Here is a 23,495-nt window from a genome sequence, read left to right on the forward strand (position 1 = left end):
TGAAGGTGTTTCTCATTCCCACAAATGACACTTGATTGCTATAAAAAAAAACCCCAGAAAACCAAAAGAGAATCATGATTATCTTTCAAAATCTCCCTAAATGAGTTTTAAATGCATATTGTCCCTTAATGCTACTTACTGTGTGATTGGTAGAGTTCTAAACATTATTTAGAAAACATCTAAGCAAGTAATTAGAGTGGAAATTGAGAGCTTAGTGTGATAAAACACCTTTTATCCTTTCACTCAGTGCCAGGTAAATACAAGTAAAACCAGCTACAAGGAGATCTGCAGAAACTCAAATGTGGTTGTGGCACAGAGTCCAGTGATTTTCCTACCCGCCTTTTTTTCTATCTGTAAAACATCTGCAATATCCACAAAAAGTCATGCAGGGTAAATCAACTATGCTCATTTCAATTTTGGGGGCTTTTTGGGGGCCTAGACTATAATAATAATAACCAGTTTTAACAAGGCTGGATTAGAGGTGTCACCTAGCTCAAAAGTTAAGTTTTCTAGATTTTGCCAGGACTTAGAGCAATAAACTATGGACGTATTTTTCATTTAGTTTTAGTGACTGGAAGAAGTGTTTTAGATTTTAGAAGTGAGATGAAGTGAATACAAAATGTTTCCTTCTATTTTGACCTTGAAAATTTTGTAAGAGCCAATATTAATGTAAAATAAATGCCTGGTTCTATAGCAGGTGATGGCAATAAGATAGAAACAAAAAACCCCAAACAGTAAAACCACAAAATCCTCCAAAAATTATCAAAAACATCAGTTTTGTCTTTTGGAAAACGTGCTACCTTTCCAAATGTGTGGAGAAAATACTGAGGTAAATATAAAGATGCAAATGGAGTTTGATACACCTTGATACATTTTGCTGGCTTAGAGTTTCAAAGCAAAAGAATTTTAGAACACTGTACAGTCAAATTTCAGTTCAGACATGAAAAGGCCTGTTTCTTGGTCAATTAAAATCAGAACAACCCAGTTTTATTATCAACTACAATTACATTTTTCAGTGTTGCACAAGATAGGAACTTGCAAGAATGCACGTGCTATCGGGTCAGGTGTTTGCCTTTCTATATAAAAAAGCAGGAGAAAGGAGAAACAAGGCATGAGAACTGTGATCACAGTGGGAGGGTGAGGCAGAGCTGGTGTCAGAAAGCTTCTTCCATTTCTACTGCACTCCACTGAGAGCCATAAATGACTGGTGACCCAAGCATCAGAACAGATGTTTGTTTTAAACTAAAATGGAACAGAAAGCCCTAAAAGAGCAGGGAACCTATCCATTTTGCCTCTAGATTATTTTCAGGAAGTTTTTCCCCACAGAACATATCTGTACATTCTTTGCTCTACTCAATATTTGGAAACCAAAGAGAAGAGCCGACACGTAAGTTCCAGGTGTTACTTACAGGAAACATTCCAGCCACAGCACCAAGGAGTAGCAGAGCATGGTGGTGTGTCTGGGGCATTTTAGAAATCCTGATGCACTGAACTATCAGTTCCACGTTGAATTTTTCTTTGTCCAAGATATCTGCAGGTAAAAATATTCACTGATTAACACATTAATGGTCGGCCACGTAGGAATAAACAGTACACTCCAGCACTGCTTTCAGTTTGCAAACCATACCTAATGCATCTACAAAGATTTATTAGGAAGGCAAACTTGTATACCCTTATAGAGGAATCCCTCTCTCCTCAACAAAACAGTGTAGACTGAGGAAAAGAAACAAGTTAGAGACCATTGTTTTAATGCTGACCTGGTGAGAGAACTACCAAGAGATGAGTCTGGTGATTTTTACCTGCTGGGACCTTGCTACCATCTGATGACAATTTCTGACAGATGTTCAGCAGGCAGCTGAGGATCAGCTGCTTTGTATATTCCATATTTTCTTCTTCTGACGCCATGGGTTCCAGACACCTATACATTCATGACAAAAAATGAGACAGAAAATTAAGTGTCCAAACTGCGTATTAAGATACAAATAAGAAACTGAAATTTTAATTCCTCCTAAGTTCCAAACTCAGATTTCCAAAAGTCTTTGCCAAAAGTTTTTGCAAAGTTTCTTTGCCAAAAGTTTCTTTTTTTGTTTTCAAATGCATCAACTGGTCTAATAAAAGACATTTATCAAAGCACTGCCAAAAACATAAGTATAACCTGGACTATAATTGCCAGTCTATGTACTAGGAAGTCTTAAGGAAAGGAAGACAAACACCCTATATATATATATATATATATATATATACTTTTCTAAGTGCCTGGATATAGGGCTGGCAGGAAAAACAATAGTTTCCTTAGGTTGCACTGGGCTAAGGCTGTTCCACCATGTGCTGGGAGGAATTTCTAAGCTTAGAGAATTATAATAGCTCTGCTGAAGACACGAGTCCTGCCAATGATCCCAGTTTTAGGACAGGTGTCATCCTTCTTGGCAATCCCAAGCCCTCTACCCAATGAAGTTTTCACACAAGAAAAACTATGCATCAGGTAAAAATCTCATTGTTTCAAAGGGAAAAAATAGTAATAACTTCCCACTCCCCTCCTCTGATTTGCCTAAAAGAGGTTCAGTTGAAAAAGGCAAGCTAAGCTACAAGACACGACAACAGCAGAGACACAGCAGCCCAGATTTCCATGCTTCAGAGTGTGCTGCAGAAGAGAAGGCTCCAGGGCTCTCTTGTGGGAACACCATTACCTGCTCAGAAGGTTGAAAAGCGCGGGTACCAAGGCCTGCGGACGTCGAAGCTTCTTCTTATGCTGCAGCAACTCCAGAATAAGCATCACCCTCTGCCAGCTGAAGTGGCTTGTTTCTGGTGCCAATTCTGCATCTTGAGTCTTTCTAAAAAGACAAGACAAACTATCAGGGATTTCCAAAAGAAATGCTACAGGAAACACACACACAGCCACCCAAGGAAAAAAAAGACAATTTTTTTTTCATGAAGTAATGTTTGTTTTTACTGCTGCTCCTTGGAGAGGAGGCAATGTGTGGGCTTTTGACTGAAGCAGCAACACATTTTAAACAAACAACAAAAAAAAAATCCAGACCTAACCTGAAAAACCAAGTGTTTCTTGGAAACACTTTTGGAAGTGGCGGGGGAAAAAAAAACATCTGTTACTGGGTAACTGTCCAAATGACAATCTGCTTGCAGTCCAGGAAGCTTGCTTCTCTGGAACTACTGGTGGTTAAGACACTGATTATGCAGGCAGTGGAGGGGGTGTGTGAGCCTGTGTGTTTGTAAACTGTGACAGGTACATTTTACAGACAGGTCAATCTAATAGCTGATGATTATTCAAAAAATGGCCAAGTGAAGGAAAATTAGAAAAGCTATTCTAAGTCAAAACAGGAAAATTAACTCAATATCCTGTTCTAATGTGGCTGAAAGCATATTTAAAGAAAGTAAGTGAACAAAATAGTTTTTTATGAAAATGGAGAGAAGAAACAGGACAAAGATCTAAAAATTTGTGATTATATTACCATCTTACTGAAAAAAAATACCATTTTTCAGTCAACTAACAAATATTTTGGTGAACATTTGTTAGGTTTCAGCCAAGTGTATGTAATTTGTCCATGTGTCTATATTTAAAACTAACCTTACTATTAACAAAAATGAATCTTTTTCAACTGTATCAAGATTCTATAGCAGCAACTGCCAACATTAAATATACTGAATTTTTCAATATATTTTGACTGTACTTCCATCAGCTGTCCAACAGTGACATGAGTTGCTTTTCTCATGCCAAAAGCTGCTTGGGTTTATTTTACTGTGGAGAGGAAAAGAAGAAATAGTTGCTTGCGTTTTCAGTACAAATGATGCAATTATTAAGACAAGAGGTGTTTTCAAACTGTGTGGACAATACTTGTGGGTTTCTACTTATTTTACCTCTGTTGCTGCATTTTCTGCCTTCTAGTCTGTTGAACAGTGGCCAGACTTTTGGTTTTCTCAGGAGGCTCCAGTTCTCTGACAATCTGCTCAGCACACACTATAATCTGAAACAAAACAATAACAATGCAAGCACCAATGAACAATTTGTCACATCACATATCTGTGCCCTGCCTTTTTTCTAAAAACACATCCCTTTCATGCAGATATGGGTATATAATCCACATACTCCTGTCATATCCCAGAAAATGAAAATCAGTGCAGCAGAAAAGAAGTGACTTCTGCTGAATTCATTCACTTAGTGTAGTAAATGACTGATAGGTGGCTTTTAAAGAAACACCTTTTAAAAGCAGTCATTTAACAAACTTTTCATGACATTAACAGTACTCTATTATTTGACAAAAAACTTCCCCTTCCTTTCCCCCTATAAATGATGATAAGCAAGTGTTACTGAATGTGACACAAAATCACACTGTAACAGGTTTGAACATATTTCTGTGCTCTGAAGGTTGCCACTTACCCCTTTAAACACACTGCTGACTGTCTGGGCACAAAGTGGGTTCTTACAGTTTAAGAGTAAGTCAAACAATACTTTTAGTAGCTTCTGTTGCACCATCCCATCTGATACAGCTGCAAAGAATGGCTTAGTGATCTACAAAAAGGGGAAAAGAAAAGTATGCAGAGAGATTTACTTTAAGAAAATTGCAAGGTGCGGAATTAATATATGAATTCTGTATGACACACCCTATCATACAGTATTGCAAAAATATGCACATTAACTAAATATTTGTATATATCCAGGAATATTTAAGATGTAAATCACATACATGTGAAATAACCAAGAGACAAACTGATTTCTGCAATTTTTAACACAACTTGACTGGTGTGGGAAACAAACTTGCTTTTGCCAGCCTTTGGGAAATTCATGCCAACACCTGGCCAATACAGGCCCAAATTTGTAGCTTCCTTCAAATGAAACTATTTCTCACCTACTGTGTTTTGTTGACAATTTTTTCTCAGATGAAAAACATTAAGTAAAGCTCTTGCCTGACTGACAAAAACCTAAAATCTGTGGAACACTATTATCTGTAACGATACAGGAATTTGTCTGCATGCAAATACAGTATTGCTATTTTGTGCTTGTCAAAATGAAAAAAAATAGAGCAAACAGCAAAATCTCCTTCTGATAATTTTAAGAGTTCAAGTTTTGCAGTCTGTTTTGATGATTCAAAGACAGTATGGAGACATTGAAATCTTGTAGCAAAAGAAAGACAGGTCAAAAGCTGTGGACTCCTCCACACAGGAAGAGCACTTGTAAATCCAATCTCAAACACTGCTAGCTGCTTTAAGCATAAAAAGAAATAAAAGCTATTTCATAAAGCCATACCTGCCCAAGTGCTGTGATCTGAAATGGTGGAATTTCTTCATACATTTTGTTGGCAGCATGCAGGCTTTTGATAAATAAATCCAGACTCTGCTGATTCTTGCACAGAAGGGTTGCTGAATATTCATTAAACTTTCCAAGGATTAGATGCAGGAGAATGACTTCATCTTTTAACATTGTCTCAGGTTTGTTAAAGACCTTCTCTAGCAAACGGTCTAGTGCAGGCAACAGTTGAGAGAGAACCATCTGCAAACAGAAAATGTGTAATAGAACTTTTTATCCATTCTCAATTTAACAACTTTCCAGTAGCACAGCTTCACTTTACTGCAGCATCCCCTTTCTCGGACCACACTGCATACAGTATTTTAGGCAACAGCTGTTCAACTGGAAAAAATACAAGACGTAACATGAGACTACCCCAAGTACCTGCTCATCTGCTCCTCAGCTATTCTCCTTTGCAGAGCTGTATTTCATAATTTCAAGGTACAGACACAAGGTAATTTTTCCAGCCATCTACGACTGCTGTTTTCCACAAAACCCAAACGTGAATCAAAACCACTCACCCCCTCTATGCAGTTTACAATCTTTTCAAGACACATACAACTGAACAGAACATAAAAATTTAAATTTAATTCATTTTTTGAACTTTGAAGTCATATATTTTCCAGCACTTGGGGAATTCTGAATATGCAAGATAAGAGCTGATTAATATATAAAAAAGAAATTCACAGTACTACTTAATACCTTGCAAATCTGTACAGAAAACTCTATATTCACTAACCAAGGTAATTAATTTTTTCTGTAACATTGTCTTTTGAAACAGTCTTTTTTAGTAATAACAAGGGAGTTTCCTTAAAAATTCAAATGCAAAATTCTGCAACCATGACATTCCTGGAAGGAGCATGCAAACGTTTTATGTTTCATCAAGCCATACTTCGCAGCTTTACTGCGTATTATTGGAGGTGTCAACTTAATACCTAATAATCTAATACATTATGGAATTATTTAACAGCTTTATTACTAAGTGACATGTGATTTCAGCGTTTCACTCAAGTGCAGAACCCATAAAAAATCTCAAAAGGCAGCACTTACTTCACCATGGATTTCATTAAGAATTTTCATTAAGTTTCTTGCAATATAAGATGGGAAAATAGGGCTCTGTGCACAATCAAGTATGTTTTCCAAAGCTTCCAACAATTTTTTCTTCTGGGATTTCTGTTTTGGCTGTGTCTCAAGCTCCCCAAAAAGAGTTCCCATAACCTAGTTCATTAGCAAAGTGAAAATTAAGTTATTTTCTTGCAATAAAAATACCTTAAAAGAACAATTAATTGATGCCTCCGTAACACTGCAATCTAGATATAAGCAGAGCTCTTCATCTGGAAGATGGTTAATGCCTCTTAGGTTCTCAGCTCTGCATGTAATATATCCCTTGAATATTTTTATAGTTCCTAAGGAAATTATAAATCAGTCCACTATAGGGTACAAATACAATTAACTTTCCTAGTTAACTTGATTTCTTTTCTGTAAGTCAGAAGCTCACAGCAGCAGACAAAACTTGTATTAATGTACACCTTAATTAAAAAAATACCTGTGCTATGTATGTAGGGTCAGATACAATCTCTTCTGTCTTCTGGTCCAAATGCTGAAGGACAGGATGAAATAGAGACTCCTTTATTCCTCTCAAGGAACAGAGGCAGTTGAGAGCAGCCCTTCGAACTTCGCTCACAGGACTACCCAAGTTAACTAGCAAAGATATCACCACTGCAAGAAGGAGGAAAAGAACAGAGTAAAGTGAGTGGCGAAAATTTTACTGCAGCCGTCCCTGAAGAAACATCAACATTACTTTGGAGTTAAGAAGTTGTCTCTTTCCACTGTAAACCTCTGGGGTACACAAAATCAACTCGAGTCTGACAGATTCATGACACTAAACTTCACCACAGTCCTTATATTCATGTTTAAGCTCAGAGTTCATAAATTGCTACTGTCACACCCTGACAGTGCACAGACAGTAATGCCCTGTAACTGACTCCTTCAGCACAGCACTGTGCTCCCTTAACACTTTAAAGTTAAAAAAAAAACGTGGATTCACTTCAAGCTTGGACTTACAACTGCACCAGAGAATCAGCAAGAGAACTGTCTCAGCCCAGTGCAGCTAAACATAAATAACAGAGATACCCTTCATGGTGTAAAATATAGTAAAATTGCACAAAATTAAGAAGTACTGTGATTGAGTTCTAAGATGAGAGACAGACAGACAGACAGGCAGATATATAGACAGTTTTACTTTACCTGGAGATGATGGTGATAGCAGTTGTTTCTTTTTCTGGTTTGTTTGTGATTCAAGCAGTGCATAGCCAATATACAGAGCCTGAGTCTGTAGCATTGCACTGACTTCATAGTTCAGTTGATTTGAAAGGTTATAACTGTAAGTCCATAAAATGGAAAGGAATTTGAAGAGAACCTCTGAATCTTTTAGATGTACCTTAAATTCATCACAATGGAAAAGGAAAAAGAAATGAAAAAAACACTTGTTTAATTTATTTGGCAAACTACTACTGAAAACATTTGATAAACCACCCCACCCATTTCAAAGGATTACACTGAAAGAGAACTTCGTCTCAGAAAAACAGAAAAACTGTGTCTTTAGGGAAGAAAAAGTTATTTAGTAACTGCTGCCTGTGTACACAAATCCAGATGCTATTTACATATCCATGTGAAAAAACATGAGATGATGTAATAAGGAAATGCAAAATTTCTCCTAGAAATTTTCCTTTCAGTTTCTGTATTTAAACACTACCAAATTTTACAGAGCAACCCTTTGTAGATAGAACCAAAACTTTTTGCTCAAACTTTAGGCTCTTTATCTTGTCCTGCAAATCAGTTTCCATCTTTGCTTCAACTAGTACATTTGTGTTTTGTTTTGGGTTTTTTTTAACTTTAGTTTTCCATTATTACATTTAATTAGGGTTAAAGAACCCAGCTGAAGCATACACTTCCATCTCCTCACAGTACTTGAATGCCACAAGCAGCGTTGCATGACCTGTTGACTATTTTTCTCTAGTTTTCCTTAAAATTAATGCAACCATATAATAGTTGATGACTCAAAATTCAGAGCCACAAATTCAAAAAGAATACCTTGAATAAGAGATTCATCAGTGCTCTGTACTGAAGAGCATCGCTTTCCTCACTAGCTCCACTGACAAGCAGGTCAAACAGTCCCAAAAGGAGGTGCAGGTAGTCTTGGCTATCTTGATTCAAAGATTCTGGATTCCACCAAGATTCCTCTAAAAATACAGGTTATAATTATGACACAGCAGGTGCATAGGAACACCCATGGAAACCAGGAGAAAGCAGACATCTCTAGCTAAAAGAGGACAATACAATCATCTGATTTCATGTTCACAAGTAAATAATCTTTACAGATGTCAATAACAAAGAAGGTTAGGGAAGCAGTATCTTCTTGATTCCAACAACTTCTGAAGGAAAAAAAAAAATTAACTTTCCTCTTTCACTGATGTAAGGGACAGGCAAGATCTTAACACTTACCTTTTGAAAACGACAGGGGAGGTTTTAGGCCATTAATGAAGTTTTTCAGTAAGAACAGGACCATAGCTGACTCCTCTGCATGAGCAGTCTCATCACTGTTGAGCTTTTCTATATATGCACCTAACAAGTCCTTAGGCACCAAAGTTTCCTCTACTGTTTCAACAGACCAATTTAGGGCAGTTTCCTGTGAATAAAAGTAAATTTTAATGTATTCTGTCACAATTTCATGCAACAGAAAACAGAAATTTAGCATTAAAATTCAGCAACATTTGATTTCCAAACTCCAAAGAGGTATTATTATGGAGTGAATTACATTTCTGATTTTACATTTAAACTTGCATCTGCAGTTTTAAAACCTATGCCAGCTCTTTCTCCTATAATCACAGTGTACATAATGAGGAAACAGAGGAGTAAAATATCAGTCTCTAAACTATCTCTTCAAAGGGATTGGGAATTGCAGCATTTTTGACAGTCAGTTTAACATTTTCATCTAGTTCTGTTCCTGAAAAATAATCCATATCTTTCAGATACTTACATATACAAAAATCATTAATGGAATAACCTGAGGTCAGAATAAATAATTACCATGTGCCACTAGGTGTGTATATGTGAGAGGATGTACACAAAGAAGCACAGCCCTGCTCACATGGGTTTCTTACACACAGAAAAAACCCAGAGCTGTTTCTCAACCAAGTAAGTCAAGAAAATTCCAATGAAACACACATAAAATATTACAGTAATTCTTAATGGCACTATTGCCAAGTGTGTGTTCTTGCTATGAGAAAAATTGAAGGTGAGATTTTTCAGTCCTTCTCAAAGTTTCTGAACCTGGCTTTCAGTAAAAACAATTAAAAATATCTTCTTAATACTGTTTCCAATACACAGAACATGCCCTCTCCATACTGTTTACATCTTACCTCTGCAGGTTCACAAGTTCTGAGATCTTTAATTTTTTTATTCAAGAAGCAGAAGACTCTGATAGCCACTGGAAAATAATTTTCCTTCATCTGTGTATTGCAGCAGCACTGAACAAGCAATGAACCAATTATATGAGTAGTTACTTTCTGTCTCACACTGTCAGATTCTGCTTCAGCAACAAGTATCAGGTCATCAACCTTAGAAAAATGAGTGGAGGACAACAAAAATCAGTATGACAGTGGGACTTCACTATGACTAAATTGAACATGTAAATGAGAAATGGTGTAATACTGTTTACTTTTTATCATAGGTAAAAAGTTACTGTCTGCTGTAATTGTACTCTTTGAAACCCTGCAATGCAGAAACATCAGTTTCTATGAACAACCCACAGGTATACTTGCTTACTCTCTAGAAAATGCTTTTCAGGAAACTGAAATTTCCTCGAATTTAGTTACACTAATTATTTGTCAAAAAAGTTATTCACTTATTTTTTTTATGTTAAGGAAGAAATTGATTTTAAATGGATGGTATTGTGGTTTTCTATTTTATATATGTATGTATGTGAACTGTGCTGAAACACATACATACATACATATAAAAAAATGAATACATATATTTATATATACACACACACACACACATATACATATATTTGCCTAGCAGTTTGATGATAGCATACTAGTGCCTAGAGCAGCCATGCAAAGTTCTATATCACACTGGTTTGATTACAGTCACCACCTAAAAAGTACAACTTCTTTATGGTTAGGCTGACATGGCACACATACCGTTTGCAATAGTGAGGAGGGGTCCCCTGAAGTCAAGTTTCCAGAAAGTAGCAGAATAATTTTCTCATTGGCCACTCCAACCAACTCTGCAGACTTGGTAGATTTAATTGCCTCTTCAAGGGCTGTTCCAAGGGAAAAATATAAAAATCAAATAACCTAGGTATAAAATTCATGTATTAACATACTGGTTCTGACTGATAGAATCAGTCAGAAACATACTGAACAATTTCTGTCTCTTGGAAAAGAGCTTTTTTTAAGAAATCTATTCACATTTAGAGCATGATAGCCTGATAGTGACAGCCTGCCTCCTTCAATATATGTTTAAGTTCAGTAAGGACGAGGTCCTAACTTGCCACAACTTCTATCTTACCGAATTAGTTACAAGAAATGCTTTACCTTCAGGCCAGCCCTTCAGTAAAGGATGTAAGGAGCAAAGATCAGACTCTGACAAACAAACAGCCATTTTCCAATCTGAAGATTTTGAATTTGCATTAGTGATTATCATAAAAGGTAACAACTGCATTACTGCTGCATCTAGCAGTTCTTTCTTCTCTTTCAGAATCTCCTCTTCGACTAAAATTTTTACTGCTTGCTCCAACACCTTGTACCTAGAAGAGAACAAATCATGTTGAAAATACATTACTCAATCACATCAGCAACATTTCTTTGATTTGTTCTCTATTCTCCATGGTGATTTTCTGTATCTAAACAGCAGCAAGAATAAATAAGGAATTCATGGGAAATGGTATGAAAATAATTGAACATCTCTCCTGTAACTCAGCATAGAAATAGCATAACAAAAAGCATTTGCAGAGAAACACAGAGAAAGTTTTTAAAGTATTCTTTATATTTACCTTTAAAAAAATTAATTTATACAGAAAGAATGTATACTGAAAAAAAGAGCATGAACGTACCACTTTCCATCCTTTGAAAGATCAGCTTTCTGGAAAATGTTCAAAAGACTTGATACTATTACTTCTGGATTGACTTGTTCCCTGAAAGTCTGAACCGTAATCGAGAAAAATGAATGAAAATGCAACAATATACAAAACAGTTTACTACATCATAATGGAAAATGCATCTGCTATACCAAGTGGAAACCAAGATCAAACATGACTAACTGCATTCCTGCTGAAGTTCATGTAATGAAAATACAATCAGGTGAAAAGAAGTAATAAGGCTGCCCGGGATGCCCTGTTGATATGCTGAAGTATGGAGAATTTATTGAATGTGGAAGTATTGGTAAAATTGATAAATGATATGTAAACTATGTTATAATTAAGTAAGAATTGCTTGTACTTTACATTGCATCTGGATTACAGAGACATGAGGCACATTAACAAAAGATAATAAAGTTTAAAGGAGCACTCAGGTGCTTCTATTCCTATTTACTGGTGATGAAGAATGAATGAACACACAAGACCAAGTCCACTAGTGCTAATAACATTGTCCACTACTACTAGCAGAAGCCATAAAGACAGACTGTTACTCTAGCTGGAAACAATCAGTACAATGCATACCAGAGTCCTATCCAGTAAACCTGAGCTGGAGCTCAGGACTTTGCCACTATCAACTGACCAAATGACTCGCATATGGAAAAACTCAACTGAGCACCTCTCACTAGAGTAATGTCTTGTGACTGCACCACCTTCCATCCAAATGACAGATTGTGTGGCTTGCCTTTTTATAGAAAAACATACAGAATAAGCAGGAAGCATGGCTCAAATAATGATCAAAGATTTAAGTATGCTTCAGTAGCTACATTAAAAATAAAAGGAAAACCGAATTGATAAATTCACTTTAACTGCCAACACGCTGGGAAGGATCAGACAGCAGAGATTTGGTGGGAGTTTGTGAGATGGCAAATAACATATGCCTCCTAAATTTATGCTGCTTTATCCTGTTAAAGGACAAAAGTCATGCAGTAAGAACACAAGGACAAGAAAGACACAGACACAATTCCAGACACACACACGTTCGAAACCAGGTAAAATCTAGCATGCCAAAAGACACACACTTACCTCCAAAGAACTGAGAGCAGACATCACAACATCTCTGTTGTCATCCTTGAGCCGTCCAAAAATTGCTTCTTCTATGAAAGCCTGATCAAAACCTTCCTGGAAAAATAAAGGAAAACAGAGTCAAAGGGAAAATAAATCGTTTTTCTGCAGAACACTTTACAGGCTTTTAATGAAATATTTAAATTCTAGTGTAAGAGAAGTGGTAATATCATCTAAATTAAATCTCACAGGCAGACTAATTTTCAATAACAAAAAACCCCAGATTCCTAGAAATATTAATTAACTTGGATTTTATGAGAATGCAAGCAGTTTAATCCATAAGAACTATAGCCAGACTCCAGAATATGGGGAAATGGTAACGGAACCCTACTGAAACACCATGAAAAGCAGTAAGGATGACGTAGGCACCGTTTCACATACCACTCATCTTCAGCTGCCAAGTCCGGCAAACAGCTTTTTGAAAACATTCTATGTCAAGTCATTCAGTAAGTGAGAGATTCAGACACAAACCTTTGAAGTTTCAATTACATCTTTCAAATGCTGAAGAGCCAGGACCCGCACAGCAGGCTGAGGATGATTCAAACTAAGCAGAAGGGAGGTATCAGAGTCTTCCAGAAACTGAAATACAGATTTCACAGTGACCACACAGCATGTTAAAAATACCTTAAATATACATGAGGATAATGGGAGACTTTCTTATGGCAATTTTTTGTACCAGAAGAAAACCTGCATAATCAAGACCTAGAAAGTTAAATTACAGTGCAATGATACTGTATAACTGTCCTAAATTATTAATTTCTTCATTATTGCAGACAGTTTTTGGAAGATAGCTTTAAAAGTACAGTAAGCCACAGACACCATTATGTCCTAGAAAAGCACAACGCTTATCTAAGGATTCTGAGAAAGCTCTAGTGACAATGTCAGTGTGACAGAGCACAGATAGAAACTGTTAAAAAGGCATCCCTGCTAGTCCAATTGCGTGCACTTATCTCAGGAACCTTAAAAGCTGGAAGAAAGTCAGTCATATGCCTTTGTTCTGCATGCCTTGTTTTTCTGTTAATCCACTTGTTACTCAGACACGGACTCAGCGCCTTTGTTACATCAGTACAAAAATACAGGAAGCACTTCTTTATGTAGTTCATCATATTTTCCCGAGTGCTTTCAATCCTTCAATCATTGCAAACAACAGCCATAATACTAACCAGCTCTTATAATAAATTCCTTGGCCAGATCTGTTGTAGTAATGGTTATTCTGTGTTAGGCTGAGTTTCAATTGCTCTTCAGAAATGGCACAAGAAGAACTCTGTGGTCACTCTATCCTTCCCTGTTACCGACTGTAAACATTCATAAAATCAGTGCAATGAAAAGGACGAAGCCATCTTCTCTCAAGAGTGATAAAGCCTTCCCAAAACAGACACCTCTGCTACTAACAACATCGTTAAGTAGGATGAGGCCTTGCTGGGCACCACTGTGTCGTCACTATTGACCTCTACAGCGGCCATGTTTCTAAGGAAAAAAATTATCAGTAGCAATTGGAGCAGGTGAAAATGCATAAATTTTAACCAGGGAAAAAAGCTCGCACTCATGAGTCCTTATGATAAAAAAAAAATCCAAAAACCTGATAGCTTTTGTTTTACCACAGTTTTGACCAAGCTCCCCCCCAAAACATTTAATCAAGTTAGGGGTCTTCTTTTTTTTGGTTTGTCTTTTTTTTTTTAATTCTTTTTTTTTTGTGGGAAAGATAGATGTTTTGTTTCTAAGGAGGAATAGAGAGCAGAACTCTGTCAAAAATCAGTCTTTTGACAATATAACCATATAAGAGCCAAGATCACAATCCTTCCTACCTTGTACTTGCCACAGCTTAATGAAAGAGAAATAAACTGATGAAAAAGATTTTGGTCAGCCTCATCTGTGCAATCTTCCAGGTGCTTCTCCAACACAGAGTCTAAGGCTTTAGGATACCTGCCAAAAGACAAAACCATCAATATTTTCTGCAGAGGATTATAGAAAAACATGTATTTACAAGAGAACTACAGGGAAAACCAAGGAAACTGAATGCATATGCATTCATCCAAACCAGGTATTTTCAGTGGCTTTGCAAAGGCAATAAACCATTATGTCTTAACACAGAGGAATGATATGCAGACCACTAGGATACATAATGAGCAGAAAAGGTCATACTACAAAGTAAAACAAAAAAAAACCCTGTACAAAGCCAACAGGTCTGCCTCCATGTATTACAGTGATAACAAAATATTTAAGGACATATCAGTAAAACAAAATTTAGACAGAGACTAGGAGTCAGTTATTCCTTTTGTATCTATTTCAGCAAGACTATTGTGCTCACTACACACAATTATCCAAGATCATAGCTGATACCACCACTCTACAGACTGTGGGTCTGTGATAGAAAAATGGAACTTACTTTCTCTCGAGAAGTCTGATAAGAGGAAGGATCTTTTGATTGAGTGCAGCCATTTTGTTGGGATTAGATTCAATCTCTGTACCACGGGAGATAAACTCTTCAAGAAACTTGCTAAAATTACAAACAAAAGGAAAAGCCACCATGTTTTGCATGGTACCTTTTTCATTACTGTTACAAAGCACAGTGCTTAACAGGTTAGAATTAATATACACTGCTTACTTCAAGTACCGATTTGCCGCTGGCCTGAAGTTTCACTCTGTCACACAACTACTCCTACAAATGTTAATGAATGGCTCTTCTGGGTTACTGAACGTTTAAATTTCAGAGTCCATGTCTGGACTTATGAACTCAGAAAAACATGCTAATATAATGCTAATGCCATCATCAGGAATTATTTATTATTAAACAAGATTAAACCAAATATTTATTATTAAACCAGAAGTGCATAAGAAAAAGAACTGAAGTCAACTCACGCAGCCAACAGGGAATCTAAATCCTTTTCCAGTGGTATACTCTCAAGAATAGCTTGAAGATGCTTGATGTAAATGTCATTTTCTGTCTCCTCAGATTCTTCTTGCTCTTCTAAGAACAATCATAAAAGATGAACAATAGTTAGAGAACAGCCCCTTCATACTGATCAAAGCAAACAGCTTGTACAGGCATCATCCTGTAGTGAACCAAGTACACAACTTGAAGTCCACGTTGCTCACTGATTACCAGCACTAACTATGATCCATTAGCAATGCTTTACACCAACATCATTAAAATGCCAAAGCTTGGATCGCTGCCAATAAATTCGAGGGTGCTTTGGGATGTTACAAACCTGCTGCTAAAAGTTGTGCCAGCAACTTCCCTAGAGCATTCCTTAGTGTGAATTTGGACCTTCTTAACAAAAGAGCTTCCCCAGTCGTGATTCAGCACTACAGTGCCACAGTGCAAACAGTCTCTCTGGCATAGACACAGGTTACAACTGCATGTCAGCCAGCCTCACTGCCCCAGACTGCTCCCAGGCACATTTAGTTCACTGGGTAAACACAGCTGTCCCCTAATTAAATCACATATGGAGTACCCGAAATCTACCCAAGATTTCAAAATACTACAATACACCTCTTAAGAGGAAAAAAAAAAAAAGGCGAAAAAAAAAAAAGCCCTTTGAAATGTCAACTACCAAACACACAGAAGTTCAGTCAGGTTTTCACAGGTGCTGGCACAGTTTCAATGGAAGAAGCAATCACACAGCTTCAACATTTACCTCAGTTATCTGTCCTTAAGGCTGATCTAAGGTTTACAAAGAACCTCTGCTAACTTACCTGTATCACTTTTCACAATGGTGTGAACAAGGTGAGGCAACAGGTAGCGGAGGAGAGGAGAGATATCATAGCCTGCTGACAGGCCTTGCAGAAGTGTTACCAGTTCTGGGGTCTTGCACAGATAATTAAATGGCCTGCACAATTGAAAGGGGGAAAAAAAAAAAGTATGTATGTTCATCTGGGTTACACTTTCAAAACCACGCAGACTTCACAAGGATTCAATTTTCAGCATCAGGTAGCAGCCCCATTGTAAACAGACACAAAGGGCTCCACTTCTTTAACACCAGATGTTTACTGGCACATTTAATATCCAAGAAAGGAGGGTACTGCCAGTCACGTTGAGCATAGCTGCTGCAATGGCACAGTGAACCTACCTAAGTTTTTTGCAAAGCTGGTAGTAAAAGGAAAAATACTTGTATGAATTACAGGAAGAGGTATCCTCACACTGCAAGGAGCATATCCATCTCCACAGCAGCAGCAAAAGGGATGAGAAGTAATTGTGCAATGACAGATCCTCTGAGGAGAAGCCATTTCCCTTTCTGCTAACACAAAGTTTCTTCTTGTCTCCTTTTACACCCACCTGGCTGGATGCTGCATAATATATCAGCCCCACACCTGCACTTTTTAACCTCTGACAGTGTTCAAGTATCTAGAACTCTATATATCCCTCATAAGATTTTTCCTATTGGAATAGTCCTCTCTGCCAGCAAGCAAATTCCCTTGTAGCATGTGGGAATATGTTCAAATCCACATTACCAGCACAAACAAGCCAACTGTGCAGGGCAGGGCAGATAGATGGATGGGAATCTACCATGTGAACCACCAGGAGAACACCTCACCTGAAGTGAGACCAAACAAATGGTGGTATAGAAGCGCTTCTGCTTCAGGTGTTAAACTACACCAACTCAAAGCCCTTACATCAAAGGGGCAGAACTTTGCACTTTCCAGAAAACCTCTTACTTGACAGGGTTCAGTTTTGCACACTGACATCAATCCCTTACTAAGAGAAGCAGCAGAAGGATCAAGAGATGACCAACTGACACCACTGAGACTCCTTTGCTCCAGTGAGCATGCAAATTTTCAAAGTAAGCCAAAGGAACTTGCAAGCCCTTTGAAATGTCAACTACCAAAACTTCTGACAGGGAAGTATCCCTTCAATGATGATGATATAAAAAATTCAAATTATCAAAGTGCAGTTTGCAATTTTAGAAAGTGGGAAAATCTGATTCATGTAGACTTACTTCTTCCCAAGTTTATCTCCTTTCTGAGTTTGCAGAAGTAGGTTCAAGCAAGCCAGCCCATCCCTGATTAATGAGGGCACTTTAAATAAAGTCTTGCTTATCTGTACCATCAAGGAATGCACCAAGGAAGTCTCCACTGTCACTTTTACTGTCATCTGGCAGATTATCATGTATGTTGCAGCTCTGTAATCCTGTACAGAGGATTTCAAGCCCTAGAAAAACAGATAAAGGTGAATTTTTAACAAAGAATAACACAAAAGAGCACACTAACATAAAAATAATTTTTATTCTTTTTTATCTTTATTTGTATTTTTATCTTATGTTTATATTTATATTATGATACATCTATCTGTCATTTTATCTTATTTGTCTTTATTTAGACATCCATGAAATCTCACTATGTTCTTTTCCATGTGTTAGCATTTAAGGTATCTCTAAACTCAACTTTCATGAAGAAAAAGCAGTCATGCAGGGTCCACAGGTAAAGAAGACACAGATAAAAGAGGTTTATTAACTACTGCTCTGTTTGACAAAGCAACAGTTGTGGGAGAGGATATTAAAGCAGGCTGTCTACCCTGACACCATTTCCTCATGGTTCAGCATGATAAATTTCAAAGCAAAGACATTCTTCAAACCACATATCCATTTCTCACAGCTCCATTCCTCATGCTTAAAGTGCTCATCTGAGGTGTGAAAAAACATTATTTCCCATGGACCCTCACCTGCCTAAGGTTTCAAATCAGGCTGAGTGGTACAGTACATATCACACAGGATGTTTTTCTTGGATGTTATCTGCAGATGCATGTGTGCAGAACACAGTACACTTCATCACACGGGAGGGAAACAGAGCTTCACCTACCTTTTGGACATAAGGGAGCAGCAGAGAGACCATAGTGTCTGTTATCTTCTCTGCAGCTCCAAGAGCCGACACAATGGTGGAAGCATAAAACACAAGGAGAACTCTCAGTTGAGCTGAGTTGCCGGGACACTCTGAAAAGACCTGGATCACAGAAAAAAATCAGTTGTTCAGACATCAGGGCAAGTGGAAGAGCAATATGGCTTACCTCAAATCACCAAAATCTTAGAACTCCAGCCTGCAAGCTCCAGCAGCTCCTGCTGGCACAACCAAAGTCATCAGCTCTCACGGCAGCAACCCTCGCCAGAGGTTACTACTCCTCCTGACAGACACAGCAGATGGAAATGGGTGCCGATGTAGTTAACCAGAATAAGGCAGCCAAAATCACTTGTAATCTTGGTGTTGCTCAAGACTCAGCTGGACAGCCAAGAAGCTAACTGGTGTTATGTTTAACACCTCCTTCTACACCTGTGAACAAACTCTGTTACTGTCTCTGCTTTGCTTAGTTTGACAGCAGATGCATCCCAGTTCTCTAAATAACTGGGATCATACATCTTACCCTTCTGAGACTACAGAGCTAGCCCTCTATTAGACATTAGCTGAAAAAAACAAAAATTTGCCCACCTTCTAACATTCTCAGCTTCAAATTCTCATTAATATTTGAAGACATGTATTTAAAACACCCATGACAACCCCCAGGAAGAGACACGGAAATTCAGAGCACAGTTAAAAACTAATAACAGGAACGAGTTTATGAAAGAAATTAAGACAATTAAGTATACTGAGGCAACACAGTAAATAATACAGTATGGCCAAATTGTTTTTTCATGGCTCATTGGTTCTCAGCCACCTCCTTGTAAGAACTTCTTGTAGACTGTCATCTTCACGAATTATAATAAAAGAAATCCTCATATTGTTTACTGATAAATTATTCATTTTACTCTTTGATATGCAGCTCAAAATATTAAGAAATAGCACACTACTATAAAAACATGGGGGGAACAAAGCGACAACAATGTTCTAGAATAAATGAACAACCTTCACAGATTTTGCCACCAGCCTGCAGATGAAATCCATGAAATCCAGGTCTTTGTAGCAGTGTGTAATGACAGTACCCCTTGCCAGTGGGACTCCAGGTTTCTTTACACAGTGAAAAAAAGCAAAATTAGAACACTCACAGTAAAGTGAAGCACAGAAAGTAAAAACTACTGTAATCTCCAAATTAATCCTACTGATCAGTTAGCACCATTTAAACTGAAATAAGTAATGGATTTCCACACACTGTTCTAGAATGTTTTGTCTATGTAGTAAGACAGATGATGAAGAGAATTACATTTAACCTATGTGCAAATAAACATAAATTTGAGTAACTGATGTATCTTCCTATCAGTAACAAATACTTACAACTTCAAAGCATGCTTTAACTTAGCCAAAACAAAGAGTAATTACAGTCAAAGCTTTTTAATTAAAACTTCACCTTTAAAGAAAGATAGCAGAAACAACATGTGGGCATCCAGACTCCATTCCTGTAACTAAACCTTTCAGTACATTTCTACAACTAACCACATAAATTGGTGGACCATATTCATAAGCAGAGTAGAAGAGCCAAGATACTATTAAAGTCCAAGGTCCTTCCATCTTGCATCTGTTAAATACTTTACCCGTATTGGATCCATCCAATGCCACTTATGAGTTGGGCTTTTCATATCTAAAAGTTGAATAACTCTCACAAATAGATTAGTCTCATGATATGGTAGAACACAACCAATCAAACTGTCTTGATTGTAGAGATGAATGTGAAATCTAAGGAAAAAAACATATGTATGTAGTTAAAAAGTGTCTGGAAGCCAGAAAGAAAAAAAGATTCATCCACATTTTTCTCAGAATATCTTGTTTACTTGCTTTTAAGCAAGACCTGACATGGTTGTCATACTGACTCAGATCTATGGTCCACCTACAGTCCAGAAACTCGAGGTGGCTACCAGCCTGTATGTGCTAGAAGAAAGAAACAGTGCTAGCATATTTTTTTGCCTCACTATCAACAATTTCAGGTCCCTGTACGACTAAAAATTACCTTTTGCACAGATTGCAATATTAAACCAGACATTACAATAATCTAGTATGAATCTCTCAGTATAATACATGAATAGAAAAACTGTGATTCAAATAAGTATGTTGCAGGAAAATCACACACTCGTGATAAGAAGTACTGCACTTTCTGCATTTGGATAGGTTAATTTATATAAATAAATATAACTTCACAAAATACTTCATTTTCTTCACACCTTCTTACAAAACCTTGAAATAAGAATAGTTAGGGCTCATGGTTCAGAGTTAATACCAAAAATTTGCTATTTTACAAAGCCCACTTCTAATAGCACAATATAGACATGCCTCTCTATGTGCTCTGTAAGATGCCTAGGGCTGGGCAACTTTGGGAAAGCCAGGCAAGGAAGTAATTTCTTTTATATAGAGTACCATGACAGATCAAAATAATCACAGAAATTTATCAAAAGGCAAAAATCTAATTGGCAAGGAAGAGCATCTGACCCCATACGGACTAAGTCCAAATGCACATTATTAACATCCTAACCTGTATTTTCAGAAAGCTAAAGTAAAATTAGTTTAAATTATTCTCACTGGGGAAAAAGAAATCTTGCATTTCTAGCTTTATCTATTGACATGAAGGATATTCAGTGGATTACCTGTGAATCAGCCATTCAAGGCACTTCTGGGCTGGCTTAAGCATAAAGTAGGGGGAGAGGTGAATGAGGAACAATGAAATATTCTTGTTCAGCTGCTGATTTACTGCTTTAGTCTGAACACTGCGTTCAAGGCCTTTGGATGTAGAACTAAACAAACTGGACTGGAACTCTTCAAATGAAGGATCAATCCCTATCAGCTCTTCTAAGCCAGTGCATCCTGTGGGGGGGAAAAAAATAAATGGGAGGAATGCTTTAAACACAACAGTTTTTGTTCTCCAGTCCTACCCACCTACCTCCTCACTGGCATATCCAACTTTTTTGCTATACTGGCATATGTCCTCATCATCATCCTCACAAAGCAAACCAAAACAAACAGTAAAGAGGCCTAAGACCAAATCTTTTGATACACTTGAACTATTTCTCAACTGACAAAGAAAAACAAGATTAGCAACTATCAGCAGAGTGCTCTTGCAGCAGTGAAGACCAGCAGCATCCTGGGTTGTGCTGTCCCTGAGAGCATGGCCAGCAGTCTCTGCGAGGAGGGAACTGCCCCTTCCATTTGTGAGCTGCAGCTGGAGCCCTGAGTGCAATTTTGAGATCATCAGTAGAGGAAAAACATTTCTAGATGCAAGTTCAGCAGAGGAATGCTGAGATGGTCTAGGGGCTGGAAAACAACACACAAGGAAAAGGAGGAACTGTTCAGCCTGGAGAAGAGAGACTCAAAAGGAAATCTTCCTGCTGTTTGCAGCAACTTAATAGGATACAGTGTGGGTTATCAAGGAGATGGAACCTGACTCTTCTCAGAGATGCACAGTAGAAGGATGGGAGGACAACAGATGTCAGCTGGAACACAGGAAACTCAAACCCAATGTATAGATTTTATTTTTTTCTAACAGTGGAATGATCAAAGATCCAATATTGGATAAGAGACCATAAAAACGCCATCCTCACACTCAGCCAAGCAGTTCTAGAGTAACTATTTAAGAAACCAAAAAAAACATGATGTGCTGCAAAAAAGATATATATCTACAATCTTGTTACTTTAAATGAAAACATTATATCAATCTGCCTGATTTTAGGAAACAGCTTTCTTATTAAAGAATGTCACATTCCTGGATAAAATTTTAAACAAAAATTAAAAGGAATAGAGCATAAAGAATTTGAAGCGTGCCAACACAGCAAAGGCTAACCCCACTTCACATTACTTGTGACCATAACATTACCCAAGAGCAGGGCATCAGCATGTTTTCATGAAACACAGAATTCATGTCAGAAGGCACATTGGAAGATTTGCAGGCCCAGGCTCTGCTCAAAGGAGAGTTTCCACAATTGGACCAGGCTGCTCAGGGCATTATCCTGACAGTTTTCAAAAAAGTCACTTTTTTTTCCAAGGCACAATCTCCCTGGGCAATCTTGATAACTGCTGGTCTGTCCTCACACTGATAAAGCTTTTCCTTGTGTCCAATTTTAACTCCTATTCTTCCAACTTATGCCCAGCGACTCCTGTTCTCCAGCCATACACTCCTGCTGATAGCCTGGTGCATCTTCTGGGAATCTCCTCAAAGGTAATGGCAGACTCCTATGAGACCCATCCCAAGCCTTCTCTTCTCCAAACCAAATGAGACCAGAGACATTCCTCTCATCAAATGTCCCTTACTGGGTAAATTCTCCAGTCCTTGAGCATCTTGGGGATCCCTGATTCTTCCCCATCACCTCATCCTTACGTGCCAGAAACATGTTCGTAGAGGCATCGCTCCACGGTTTTCCCAAGGACTGGAGTGATGCTAACTAGCCGGCAGCGTTCTGAACTATTCTTTTGGCCTTTTTTGAATACGGCTTTGCCTGTCCTATTTATCTTTCTCCAGCTGTTTTTTGGAGTGTTTTTAAAAACCAGCGGCACCCGTGCAGCCGAACTCACCGATGGCAAAAAACGTGTCCCTGTCAATAGTCGCGGCTTCCTTGCAGGTGAAGAGCAGCGATGCAGCCTCGCTGCGGTCCAGGAGGCTGGGATCGGTCTGGGGAAGCGCCAGCCGCTTCAGCTGCTCCGCCAGGGACGTCATGGCTCCGCGCTTCGGGGAAAGGAGCCTCCGGAGAAAACTGGGGGAAGAAAACCACAGCAGGCCCGCCGATGGAGCAGCCGCATGCACACAGCCGCCTCTCCCGGCCCCGGCGCGGCCCCGCTGCCGCTCGGGGCGCGCACGTGTGGCCGGGCCGGGCCCGGCGGGGCAGCACGGGGGACAGGGCCCGGCGGTGACGCGTGTCCATGTCCGTGTCCCGATCCCGCTCCCGGTCCCCGGCACCCACCTGGCTGGCGCCGCTCCCCGCCGGGCCGCACGTGGGCTGCGCGCGCCGCTCACCCGGAAGCGGCTGCTCCAGAGGCTCGGGAAGTTCCCGCCCCGGCGGCGACAGCCGGGCCCGGCTCCGCTCCGCC

The 23,495-nt window shown here is 38.5% G+C and overlaps 1 protein-coding gene across 1 annotated transcript in view; it reads right to left on the reverse strand.

Moving 5' to 3' along the window:
• The window catches only part of HEATR1 (HEAT repeat containing 1), a 35,063-nt gene extending 11,650 nt beyond the window's left edge, over positions 1–23,413 (reverse strand). The window contains exons 1-28 of the mRNA XM_014263463.2: positions 23,369–23,413; positions 22,983–23,161; positions 21,065–21,281; positions 20,021–20,162; positions 19,398–19,499; positions 18,363–18,503; positions 17,504–17,715; positions 16,263–16,396; positions 15,426–15,534; positions 14,953–15,063; positions 14,372–14,489; positions 13,038–13,145; positions 12,528–12,623; positions 11,421–11,509; positions 10,903–11,114; positions 10,507–10,628; positions 9,721–9,918; positions 8,804–8,987; positions 8,393–8,541; positions 7,547–7,739; positions 6,846–7,018; positions 6,350–6,517; positions 5,261–5,503; positions 4,394–4,525; positions 3,874–3,980; positions 2,688–2,831; positions 1,800–1,918; positions 1,410–1,531 (exon numbers count right to left, since the gene is read on the reverse strand). Of these exons, the coding sequence (XP_014118938.2) occupies positions 1,410–1,531; positions 1,800–1,918; positions 2,688–2,831; positions 3,874–3,980; positions 4,394–4,525; positions 5,261–5,503; positions 6,350–6,517; positions 6,846–7,018; positions 7,547–7,739; positions 8,393–8,541; positions 8,804–8,987; positions 9,721–9,918; positions 10,507–10,628; positions 10,903–11,114; positions 11,421–11,509; positions 12,528–12,623; positions 13,038–13,145; positions 14,372–14,489; positions 14,953–15,063; positions 15,426–15,534; positions 16,263–16,396; positions 17,504–17,715; positions 18,363–18,503; positions 19,398–19,499; positions 20,021–20,162; positions 21,065–21,281; positions 22,983–23,124 (3,987 nt within the window). The 5' untranslated portion in view covers positions 23,125–23,161; positions 23,369–23,413. The remainder of the gene's footprint in view (positions 1–1,409; positions 1,532–1,799; positions 1,919–2,687; positions 2,832–3,873; positions 3,981–4,393; positions 4,526–5,260; positions 5,504–6,349; positions 6,518–6,845; positions 7,019–7,546; positions 7,740–8,392; positions 8,542–8,803; positions 8,988–9,720; positions 9,919–10,506; positions 10,629–10,902; positions 11,115–11,420; positions 11,510–12,527; positions 12,624–13,037; positions 13,146–14,371; positions 14,490–14,952; positions 15,064–15,425; positions 15,535–16,262; positions 16,397–17,503; positions 17,716–18,362; positions 18,504–19,397; positions 19,500–20,020; positions 20,163–21,064; positions 21,282–22,982; positions 23,162–23,368) is intronic.
• Positions 23,414–23,495: the final 82 nt, after the last annotated feature.

Source organism: Pseudopodoces humilis, chromosome 3, assembly GCF_049639895.1.
Source record: "Pseudopodoces humilis isolate 2021_Gansu_Grassland_sample_001 chromosome 3, ASM4963989v1, whole genome shotgun sequence".
Taxonomy (NCBI): Eukaryota; Metazoa; Chordata; class Aves; order Passeriformes; family Paridae; genus Pseudopodoces; species Pseudopodoces humilis.